This window comes from Bos indicus, chromosome 26, assembly GCF_029378745.1.
Source record: "Bos indicus isolate NIAB-ARS_2022 breed Sahiwal x Tharparkar chromosome 26, NIAB-ARS_B.indTharparkar_mat_pri_1.0, whole genome shotgun sequence".
NCBI classification, from domain to species: domain Eukaryota; kingdom Metazoa; phylum Chordata; class Mammalia; order Artiodactyla; family Bovidae; genus Bos; species Bos indicus.
The window spans coordinates 17,932,769-17,945,265 of record NC_091785.1 but is presented as its reverse complement, the minus strand read 5'-3'; the positions used below and the strand labels follow the sequence as shown (position 1 = coordinate 17,945,265).

Sequence of the window (12,497 nt, the reverse complement as noted above, 5' to 3'; positions counted from 1 at the left end):
TCATTATGAATCCTACAGACATTCAAAGGATAATAAGAAAATATTAAGACTGATTTCATATCAATAAATTTTTGAAACTGATGAAATGGACAAATTCCTTGAAAAATACAACATATCAATACTGGCACACCTCAAGAACCCTGTCTTTTGAGGGGGCTATAGAACTGGCTAGCAAAACCTCACAAAAGAAATTTTAGACATGGCTAGTTTTAGCGGTTAAGTCTATTAAACATTTATGTCAAGTGTTCTCTGTTAGAAAATAGAGGAGAAAAGAATACTTTCAAACTTGTTTTATGAGGCCAGATTAACCTGGATACAAAAACTAACAAAAGATGTTACCAAAAAGAAAATTATAGACCAACTTCCCCCATGAACACAGATAGAAAAATCCTTAACAAAATATTAGCAAGTTGCTGCTGCTGCTGCTGCTAAGTCGCATCAGTCATGTCCGACTCTGTGTGACCCCATAGACGGCAGTCCACCAGGCTCCCCGATCCCTGGGATTCTCCAGGCAAGAAGCCTGGAGTGAGTTGCCATTTCCTTCTCCAATGCATGAAAGTGAAAAGTGAAAGTGAAGTCGCTCAGTCTTGTCGGACTCTTAACAACCCCATGGACTGCAGCCCATCAGGCTCCTCTCTCCATGGGATTTTCCAGGCAAGAGTACTGGAGTGGGGTGCCATTGCCTTCTCCAATTAGCAAGTTAACAACATGTAAAAAGGATGGTAATCATGACCAAATGGGGTTTATTCCAAACATTCAAGATTGATTTAACCCTCTAGGAACTTGTGGCAGACAAAGATGAAACATCAGATTAAGGAAAACATTTTTCTACAATTGCTTTCTTTTACTAATAGGGAGGAAAAGTGGTCAGATATAGCTAAAAACACCAGACTAAGAATCAAGACCAGGATTCTAATCCTGGTTGTGCTTCCAACTCAGAGTATGTTAGAAAGGTCACTTTGCCTCTCTTGGTCTTAGTTTTCACACGTGTCCAATAATGACCTCTTAGGGCCTTTCCCGTTTTAATATTCTAAGAGCATATGAGGCCAAGTCCTAAACTTTTTCTCACAGCTGCTTAAACTTTCTGCTTCAACACCTCAGAAGGAAGAAGTAGAAAACGTGCAAGACTTGCTTTCATGCACAAATGAAGACACCATCTGTGTGAGACTTGAAGTGCTGAGGACTCAAGGGAGACCCCTCACTTGAGAGCACCTGTGTGTCCTCAGGAAGTAGTTTTAATTTACTCTCTGAAGTCATCCAGTATGTCCTTATGCCATGGAAAAGACCATGGACTTAGGGTTTAGAATCAGTTGGATTTGAATCACAGTTATGCTAACTACTGAATGACCCTGGAAAAACTAACATCTCTGAATCTTAGTTTCTTTATCTCTGAAGTGGAGATAATACTTGTGATTCAGAATTATTTTGAGGGATGATTATAAGATAGTATAAGAAAATTCATGAATTATAGTTGGTGCTCAATAAATGTTAGCTTCCATTCCCATTTCAATAAAGAATTAAGTTTGGTTACGTATAGCAGAATACACAAATAATCATGGCTCTAGCAAGACAGAGATGTGTTTATTTCTCTTTCATGTAAAAGAATTCGAAGGTGGGAAGGCTGGAGTTTGTATGAGAGCGCCATGATCAGTAAGGAACCAGATTCTGTCCACCTTTGTTCTCTGCTCTCTTTAGTGTGTGACTTCCATTCACGTGGTCATCTTGAAATCTAACAGGGCTGTCAGCTCTCCAGCCATCCATTCACATTCCAAGTAGGCGCTAAAGAGAGAAAAAGGCAAAAGGAGTATCTGGCAGCAGAGTTAAGCACACAATAGAGAACTTTGTGGATCCTGCAGCTAATGACTTCCACTTACTCCTTAGCCTCCTCTAAGTTGGGGAATGAAGTCTTTTAGTGGGGCATATTACTGTCTCCAAATAAAGGGGTGATTGTGTTACTAAGGACAATAGATATTGGGTATGCAGTCAGCGATCTCCACAGAACTCCTTTTTCCTGTTATTACAGTCACTTTGGTTTGGAGATTGTGGAACTGGCATGGAATAGGTGGTGTGGCTTCTGAGTCACAATTCATGACAAGAGAGTCAGCTCCTGCGTAGCACATGGATTTGAATTCAAAATCTAGTTTTGATCCTTCTAAATACGTAACCATGGATCAGGCAGATTACCTTTTTGGAGCCTAGTTTCTTCCCCTGTGAAATAGGATGATAATAACATGCCTACCTCACGGGTTTCAGGTAAAGATTCATGCAAGCTGAATAAGTGATCACACTCTGTGCAGAGCTGGCCACAGAGCAGATGCCCAATAATTTGTTTCCCTGAACTGGAGGTCCAGCCTGGAAATGGCCTCTGCCATTGCTCAAAATGCCCCAAGGAGACAAGTGGCAGAAACTTCATGGGGAGTGGCCATTTTGGTAGGTAAGGAAGGAACTCAAAAGAGGGCTAGGTTCTTAGGCTTTGTCTAAAAAGCTGCTTGTAATTGCAGAAAACGATCTATGTAAGTTCTACGAAAGAACTTCACAGAGTTGTGACAGTGCATTGATAGGGGGCTGGGGGTGGGTAGGAGGTGTGGCTGACAGGGTCTGGAGGCCAGAGAAATCCTGAACGTGAGGAATAGCTATCACGTATAGCAGATAGTAAGCTTACCTTCTCTTTCAGAATTCCAGGTCTGTGGTAGGCAGAATAATGCCCCTGTCCCCCAAAGATGTCCACACCCTAACCCCTAGAACCTGGGAATATACTGTTACACGGCAAAAGAGAATTAAGGCTGTAGACGATAATACGGTTGCTAGTCTGCTGACCTTAAAAGAGGGAGATTTTCCTGGATTATCTGTGTGGGACCAATGTAACTGCTAGGCCCTTAAAAGCGAAAGGCAAAGGAAACACAAAAATATGTGATGAGGGAAGAAGGGTCAGAAAGATGTTATGTTACTGGATTTGAAGATTGAGGGGGGCATGAATCAAGAAATGTGTGTAATTTCCTCTAGAAGCTGAAAAAGGCAAGGAAATGCATTCTCTTCTAGAGACTCCAGAAAGGAACCAAAACCTGCCAACACCTTGATTTTAGCCTGGTGTGGCTCATGTTGGACTTCTGAAATATAGAAGAGTAAGATAGTCAGTCAGTTCAGTCACTCAGTCATGTCTAACTCTTTGCAATCCCATGGACGGCAGCATGTCAGGCTTCCCTGTCCATCACCAACTCCTGAAGCTTGCTCAAACTCATGTCCATGAGTTGGATGGCATGAGTTGGTCATGCCATCCAACCATCTCATCCTCTGTCGTTCCCTTCTCCTCCTTCAATCTTTCCCAGCATCAGGGTCTTTTCCAATGACTCAGTTCTTCAAATCATGTGGCCAAAGTATTGGCGCTTCAGCTTCAGCATCAGTCCTTCCAGTGAATATTCAGGATTGATTTCCTTTAGGATTGACTAGTTGGATCTCCTAGCAATCCAAGGGACTCTCAAGAATCTTCTCCAACACCACAGTTCAAAAGCATCAATTCTTCAACGCTCAGCTTTCCTTATAGCCCAACTCTCACATCCATACATGGCTACTGGAAAAACCAAAGCTTTGACTAGACCGACCTTTGTTGGCAAAGTAATGTCTCTGCTTTTTAATATGCTGTCTAGGTTTGTAATAGCTTTTCTTCCAAGGAGCAAGCATCTTCTGATTTTATGACTGCATCTTTTAATTTCATATCTTACTCATGTAAGATAATAAATTTGTTTTATTTTAGGCCATTGAATTTGTAGTAATCTGTTATGGCAACAGTAGAAAACTAGTTCTTGGACTGAACCCTGATACTTCCATTATTAAATGTCTTTCATTTCTTTCCACTTGCACAGAAAACCTATCTCTCTGTCATCTCTGCTCTCTGGACATCGCTGAGGGCTGCAAGGGCACAGCTCCCTTCAGATCCACTACAGAGCGGCAAAGGGAGGAGGGTAAGACGTGGCAGGCGAGTGCGAGGGTTAAGGGAGAGCTCTAGCTCTGGTCTCAAACAGGCGTGGTATAGAACCTCGGGGAGCATCTGCTCTCTGTGGGAGTCTGAGTAAGAGATTTGGCTTCTTTCTTCAGCGCTAACCTGAAGGCCATGATAGGTGCTACCTCAAAGGCACAAAAGGCAATGACGACGATACCTTCCGTTTGACATATGAGATTATCATTAACGCTCTTGTGCCGTCTGGAGATCAGGAATTACAGGAAGGTCACTGGAGGGTAATCAAGGGCAACATCAAGCACCAGGGCCAGGTGCCAGAGAAGATGCCTCTTCCCCTTCCTGCCCCCTCCCCTTCCTGCCAGGGCAGCGGCTCAGGGAGAAAGCCCCAGGGAATGGGGAGATGGCTGGGCCACCTGTGCACACTGACAGCCCCCGCCCCAGATCGCAGAGGCCGTGCAGCTAACCCTTCTGCCTCCGTCCTCTCTCAATGCTCCCTCACTCGGGCTGCCCTTTGGTGGCCGACCCGGCTGATTTCACGGGGAGCGGGGCGCACGAAGCCCCTCTGCCTCCTCCCTACCCTGAGTGAGCGATGAGGGGAACGCTGGAAGGCTGGCCGGCTGCGGGCCGATGGGGGGTAGTTCTCACTTCCCCTCCCCAACCGCCCGGGGAGCAGGTGCCGGGGGCCGAGCCCCGCCGGCGAGGCGGGCCTTGTGGACACGCCCTCTCGGCGAGTCCTCGCTGCCCCGCAGGAGGAAGCGCCAGAGCCGCGGCTGGTGCTGCGCGGAGCCGGGCGCGCCGCTCCCGTCCTGCGCCAGGGCCGCCGCCGAGCCCGCTCCGGCCCCGGCCCCCGCGCGCAGCGAGCCGGGCACGGAGGACCGCGGCCGGCGGCATGGCAGCCTCAGGTGCGTAGGCCGGACGCCGGTCCCTCTCCCCCGCCTCCCTTCCGCGCGCCCTCTCGCCGCCGCCGCCCGCCGTCCGCTGTCTCCTCTCGCTGTCCCCGGCTGCTCCCTCGGCTCGGCGCGGGATCTGTGTTCTGTTCTTTCCTCTCTTCTTGTCGCAGACTTCCCTCCCCAACTTTCTCACGTTCCCCTTCCCAAGCTGTTGCGCGATTTTCTTCGGCCCCTGCCCTACCTTCCCCTGTCCCTCATCTTCTGAGTCTCCTTTTCTCCCTCTAGCACTGGCCCTTGAGCTTCTGAGGGTCGATCTCCCTCTTGAACTAACTCTGTGAGCCAAGAGTCAAATTTAAAGAATGTGGAGAGCCCTCTGGTCTCTCCGCTGGCTAAATGCTTCTCTTCGGATCCTATCGGGCCAATAGGGGGCGCTCAGACAGTCCGAGTTTGGAGATGGGCTTTGGGCCGCCTTCCTTAACCGGCTTCCTCTTCCTTCCTGGGCTTTTTTTTTTTTTTTTTGTCTAGAATTTCGGTAGGACTCTAGGAACACCACTCCTTTAGTTTTACTTTTCTTATGTCCTTGTCAGAACTTTGGGGACTGGGGATAGGTGAGGGTAACTGGGTAATCTACCCATCAAAAGGTGCCAGGAGTCTGTTCTAATTAGCCTTGGGCTCCCTTCTGGTCCATAAAGTGTACCCTTGGCAAGCCTCTCACTCACTGAGATCCAGAACAAGCACAGTAATGATGATGAGAATAGAGACAACCAATGAGCACTAACTATGCAATGGAGTGGATATTGTGCACCTAAATATGTCCTCACTGGTGACCAGGACACCCTAATCTCTGCTCTCAAGGAGTTTATAGTCTGTGAAGGCAAGCCATAAGTACAACAGGGAATTATTAAATGAGAAGATTAGAGTTACCATGTTTGCAAGTGCGTTTACTAGTATTTTTCCACCCCATCTTATAATGTTTTAGTAGAGATAACATGTGAAAACAGGATGTAAAATCTTCTTGAAAAATAATATCTAATTGGCTGGGAGGACGTGCTACATTTGGAGAAATTGTGGGCAGATGCTAGAATGAAGGGCCAGCTCTCCCCAGGTGCCCTGAGATAGTCTTCTAATTGTGACTTGAAAGAAAAGGCCAATCAACGGTGACAGTTCCCTTAGATTTGGTAATGCAAACTTCGTATTTAAGGGAATTGGGAAGGTAGCTAACCTTAGCCTCCTGGTTCTCTAGCTGGGCACTAGAGGTTAGAAGAACTTGTACTATGAATAAGGTAATAGTAGGTTCATAGTCCACACAATCCATTTGAAAGCCCGTGCAGAGTTAACTGCTGCTGCTGCTGCTGCTAAGTCACTTCAGTCGTATCCGACTCTGCGACCCCATAGACGGCAGCCTACCAGGCTTCCCCATCCCTGGGATTCTCCAGGCAAGAACGCTGCAGTGGGTTGCCATTTCCTTCTCCAATGCATGAAAGTGAAAAGTGAAAGTGAAGTCGCTCTGTCGTGTCCGACTCTTCATGACCCCATGGACTGCAGCCCACCAGGCTCCTCCATCCATGGGATTTTCCAGGCGAGAGTACTGGAGTGGGGTGCCATCGCCTTCTCCGGCAGAGTTAACTAGAGGGAATCAATTCATTCAACATATATTTATTGCAGGCACAGTTCTAGGTGTCAGGTGTATATTTAATAAAGCAGACGTAAGCCATGACTCCTTGAAGCTTATGGAACAGCGAGGGAAGGCAGGCAATACACTGAATAAGGAAAGTGCCATGTGCCTGCGTGCTTAGTCATGTCTGACTCTTTGTGACACCATGGACCATAGCCCTCCATGCTCCTCTGTCCATGGGATTTTCCAGGCAAGAATACTAGAGTGGGTTGCCATTTCCTCCTCCAGGGGATCCTCCCAACCCAGGGATTGAACCTGTATCTCCTGTGTCTCTGGCATTGGCAGGCAGATTCTTTACCACTGAACCAGCGGGGAAGCCCAAGGAAAGTACATTATGTGATGGCAAAACAGTAGAGAGGTAAAGGGGGTTGGAGATACATTTTTAAAGGAAGCTGCCAGGTTAAGTCTCATGGAGAAAGGGGCATCTGAGCAAAGACCTGAAGGAGCACAGGAGAGGAGGCATGTGGGGGAAGAGGGCTTTAGGCAGGGAAACAATAAATGGGCGGATATGACATATTTCTGGAACAGGGAGCAGGCCAGAGTGGCCACAGTAGGTGGGTGACTGGGGAGAAGTAGGAGATAAGATCAGTGATGCTCCCACCTCCGTCTATTGCTAGGAACAGTTCCTGGGCTGCTTAGACCAGGAAATAGCATACTTTGGGTGGAGAAAACCACCCCCGACCAGTGTCCAGTAGGCGTGGCCAAAGGGGCTGGAATTGTGTGCTTCTATTCTTACAGGGATTCAAGCCCAGTGGCCAAACCTGGGCCCATTTATGGGCTCTGTAGTGTCTGTAATCTCTTTATGTCTGTAATGGTTAAAGCTGTCAAATCTTCTTGCCATAAACATCCTTTGTGGTGAGTCACCACTCCAGTTTCTGAAAGTGGAAGACTTTCTGAGGTCTGGAAGTACCGGGTCCCATGGTGGATGGCACACTGGTGGGAGTGGTGAGACTGTCTCTCTGTCAGGATGCTGTAGTCTCTGGAGCCATCCAGGCCACTCTCCTATGTGTCTTCCTCTTTTTCTCCTCTTCCTTTGCCTCTTCGCAGGGTTAAAGAATCATGGGTTTGATCCCTGGGTCGGGAGGATCCTCTGGAGTAGGAAATGGCAACCCACTCCAGGATTCTTGCCTGAAAAAAATCCATGGACAGAGAAGCCTGGTGGGCTACACTCCATGGGACTGCAAAGAATCAGACACAATTGTACAACCATCATCACAGTCAATTTTAGAACATTTTCATTACCTCAAAAAGAAATTCCATACGCTTCAGCCATCACTCTGTTGTTCCCTCTTCCTCTCTAGCCTTAAGTTCTACTTTCTGTCTCTGTAGATTACATTTCCCTACTCTGGACTTTCATATAAATGGGATTATATATTATGTGGCCTTTTGTGACTAACTTCTTTCACGTTGTACGTTTTCAAGGTTCATCCAAGCTGTAGCATGCATCAGTACTTCGTTTCTTCTTATGATCCAATCATGTGGTCTTCTTCAATTCCCTTCCACTGGAAGGATGAGCATTAGTTTCTTTCTTTCTTTTTTTTTTTTTTTTGGAAATGCATATTTGCTTGTTGAAATTGAGGAGAATCTTGACTGTCTGAAAAACACTTGGAAAATGAGGTGAAATGAAATGGAGTCAGCCTACCCTGGAATATTCTGCAGGCTTCTGATGATGTCTGTTGTATTTACTCTTGAGAGAGAGGAAAGAGAAGCCATAAGTGATTTTCCCAAGTGGCCAAGCCTGGTTGAGTGAAAACTAGAATCCTTTCCTCTGTGTATCAGCCTCTAGGTATTTGAAGAAAGCTCTCATACCTTTTTCTACCCCCACAAGGCTTCTCTTACCTCTAGATCCTTCTTCCATTCCTGGACTTATAGGACAAAAGAGCTTGAAGGGACCTAAAATTTTTTTGTCATGTTACCTTCTGTCTGATCCTCAAAGTCCCTCAGTATTCCTGTGAAGTCTCTAAACTTGAAACTTTCAGAGTCTGGAAGCTCCTCATGTTGTTTCCAGATCTCTCCCTATTCGAGTCGCCTTCCTTGTGTCACACCCTGCTTCAATATGGTGCCCAGATTCAGACTCGGACTCCAGGTTGGATGAATGGAGTGGTCTGGGCTGGATAGTTTGAGGAGCTGCCAAGCTCTTTCTTCTCAGGTCTTTTCTGGGGTGGATTCTTAAAAGGAAGCTGTCTTTCGGTCACCGTGTTTCTTACCACCACTGTCACTCCCTGTTGCCACCAGCCAGCCCTGCCTCTGCTGTTCTCCACTCCTTTCTCCGTTGATAGCCAGTCCTGGTCTCTAAGCTCCTCAAGGATAGAGATCCTTCCTTATTTCTGTCTGGAATTTATGGACTCCTTATTGGCTCATGTATTTCATTTCTCTAAATAAACAAACAAAAATGAAGGAAGGATTTGGCACGTGTGAAGAGTGACTTATGATTAAAGGAAGGGACTCATTGAAGAAAAGGGTGTCCCTACGCATGAGAGAGAGTCCCCGACAAAACATTTAGTCCCAGCAGGTTGTGGAAGGACTTTGACTTCCACTTTGGACTTTTCTAGAATTTCCCCAAGTTTCAATTTCAGCACCAGAGTGAAATTCAGGAAGGTGATAGATCTCGTTGTCCTCATTTACACTGAGGCAAAATTGCTTAGACAGAGTATATTGGTCTGAAGTCACACCAGGAGTTGGTGACCAAGTAGGTTGTGATGTTAACTAGCCTGAGGTATTAACCACTTCCTTCTCAAGTACTAGCATACCTCATTTTATTGCACATGGCTTTATTGCGCTTTGCAGATATTGCATTTTACTTTTGACGAATTGAAGGTTTGTGGCAACCCTGCATCAAGCAAGAATGTTGGCGTTATTTTTTTTTTCCAACAGTGTTTGCTCACTTCCTGTCTCTCTTTCACATTTTGGTAATTCTTGCAATATTTCAAGCTTTTTCATTATTTACTATATTTGTTATGATGATTTGTAATCAGTGACCTTTGATTTTACTATTGCAAAACATGGTTAAGGCTGAGAGGGTAGTATTTTTTAGTGATAAAACATTTTTAAATTAAGGTATGTACATTGGGATTTTTTTTTTTTTAGACTTAATGTTCTCACACAGTTAACAGACTACACAGTATAGTATAACTATAACTTTTATATGCACTGGGAAACCCTCAAATTTGGGAGACTTGATTTTGCGGTATTCGCTTTATTATGGTGGTCTAGAACCAAACCTTCCATGGGGTCACGAAGAGTCGGACATGACTGAACGACTTCACTTTCACTTTTCACTTTCATGCATTGGAGAAGGAAATGGCAAGCCACTTCAGTGTTCTTGCCTGGAGAATCCCAGGGACGGGGGAGCCTGGTGGGCTGCTGTCTATAGGGTTGCACAGAGTCAGACACGACTGAAGCAACTTAGCAACAGCAGCATCAGAACCAAACCTGCAATTACTCTGAAGGATGCCTATACTTTCACTCAAAGGGGGTGAGTGAAATTTAGCACCAGAACCTCAGGAATGAGACATTTTAAGTAGATTTCCATTTAGAAGAGTCTAACTCTGGGAAAGACTAGAGATCTCTTCAAGAAAATTAGAGATACCAAGGGAACATTTCATGCAAAGATGGGCTCGATAAAGGACAGAAATGGTATGGACCTAACAGAAGCAGAAGATTTTAAGAAAAGGTGGCAAGAATACACAGAAGAATTGTACAAAAAAGATCTTCATGACCCAGATAATCACAATGGTGTGACCACTCACCTAGAGCCAGACATCCTGGAAAGTGAAGTCAAGTGGGCCTTAGAAAGCATCACTACGAACAAAGCTAGTGGCGGTGATGGAATTCCACTTGAGCTGTTTCAAATCCTGGAAGATGATGCTGTGAAAGTGCTGAACTCAATATGCCAGCAAATTTGGAAAACTCAGCAGTGGCCACAGGACTGCAAAAGGTCAGTTTTCATTCCAATCCCAAAGAAAGGCAATGCCAAAGAATGCTCCAACTACCACACAATTGCACTCATCTCACACTCTAGTAAAGTAATGCTCAAAATTCTCCAAGCCAGGCTTCAGCAATATGTGAACCATGAACTTCCAGATGTTCATGGTGGTTTTAGAAAAGGCAGAGGAACCAGAGATAAAATTGCCAACATCCGCTGGATCATGGAAAAAGCAAGAGAGTTCCAGAAAAACATCTACATCTGCTTTATTGACTATGCCAAAGACTTTGACTGTATGGATTACAATAAACTGTGGAAAATTCTGAAAGAGATGGGAATACCAGACCACCTGATCTGCCTCTTGAGAAAACTGTATGCAGGTCAGGAAGCAACAGTTAGAACTGGGCATGGAACACAGACTGGTTCCAAATAGGAAAAGGAGTACGTCAAGGCTGTATATTGTCACCCTGATTATTTAACTTATATGCAGAGTACATCATGAGAAACGCTGGGCTGGAAGAAACGCAAGCTGGAATCAAGATTGCCGGGAGAAATATCAATAACCTCAGATATGCAGATGACACCACCCTATGGCAGAAAGTGAAGAGGAACTAAAAAGCCTGTTGATGAAAGTGAAAGAGGAGAGTGAAAAAGTTGGCTTAAAGCTCAACACTCAGAAAACTAAGATCATGGCATCTTGTCCCATCACCTCATGGGGAATAGATGGGGAAACAGTAGAAACAGTGTCAGACTTTATTTTTGGGGGCTCCAAAATCACTGTAGATGGTGATTGCAGCCATGAAATTAAAAGACACCTACTCCTTGGAAGGAAAGTTATGACCAACCTAGATAGCATATTGAAAAGCAGAGACATTACTTTGCCAACAAAGATTCGTCTAGTCAAGGCTATGGTTTTTCCAGTGGTCATGTATGGATATGAGAATTGGACTGTGAAGAAGGCTGAGCGCCGAAGAATTGATGCTTTTGAACTGTGGTGTTGGAGAAGACTCTTGAGAGTCCCTTGGACTACAAGGAGATCCAACCAGTCCATGCTAAAGGAGATCAGTCCTGGGTGTTCTTTGGAAGGACTGATGCTAAAGCTGAAACTCCAATACTTTGGCCACCTCATGCAAAGAGTTGACTCATTGCAAAAGACTCTGATGCTGGGAGGGATTGGGGGCAGGAGGAGAAGGGGACGACGGAGGATGAGATGGCTGAATGGCATCACTGACTCAATGGACATGAGTTTGAGCAAGCTCCAGGAGATAGTGAAGGCAGGGAAGCCTGGCAATCTGTTATCCACGGCGTCACAAAGAGTCAGACATGACTTAGCAACTGAACAGACTCCTTAGAAAAGTGGTATAAATCACTCATATCTACATAGTCAGGCAATGTACTGTTGCTGCTTTCCTGCTAAGACAATCAGTGCTCTGAGACCCAAGTTTCCTTCTTAAGGGTATTTCTTAAGTACCTTTTAAGGGTGCTCTCAGAAATCACTTTCTTCCTTCTTCGTCACTCTTTAGCCATCACTTGTCAACCCTGTTGAAAACATTACCCCTTGTTTCTCCATCACTAATGTATGGGACCACAGCCAGCCTCTTCTGAGACCTTACTCTCCTTCTAGTTCTTTTGCACAAACTATTGACATGATATTTGCTAATATATTTGTCTCTGTGTGTATGTGGAGGGAGGGTATGTGACTACAGCTTCTTACTTTTATACTTTTAAGTAAACCCTGAGCACAGCATCACTAACTTTGCATCCTTAATACTGTAATGAAATGTAGTCTTGCACACTGCCTACCTGATGGGCCATATTCATGCCCATTCATATACAATTACCCTTTACATTTAGAAGAACATTTGCTTCTTAGTATAAAACAGCCACGTAGGGAGGAGGAGCATAAAGAAGACAGATATATTTGGATGTTAATTCTGCTTGTTCTCAGTATGAGCTCCATAGTTATGTAGATTTGCCAATTTTATTCCTTTTGTAGTTCAGAAATTATTTTTCCATCGAGGTTCAAAGAAATATTCTACACAGAAGAAAAAA

At 45.1% G+C, this 12,497-nt stretch overlaps 1 protein-coding gene across 2 annotated transcripts in view; it reads left to right on the top strand.

Annotated features, from left to right (window-relative positions):
* The first annotated feature begins 4,529 nt into the window (after positions 1 to 4,529).
* The window catches only part of PIK3AP1 (phosphoinositide-3-kinase adaptor protein 1), a 120,729-nt gene continuing 112,761 nt past the window's right edge, over positions 4,530 to 12,497 (top strand). For both annotated transcript variants that reach the window (XM_070781278.1, XM_070781277.1), the window contains exon 1: positions 4,530 to 4,857. In XM_070781278.1, coding sequence (XP_070637379.1) covers positions 4,545 to 4,857 — 313 coding nt within the window. In that variant the 5' untranslated portion in view covers positions 4,530 to 4,544. The remainder of the gene's footprint in view (positions 4,858 to 12,497) is intronic.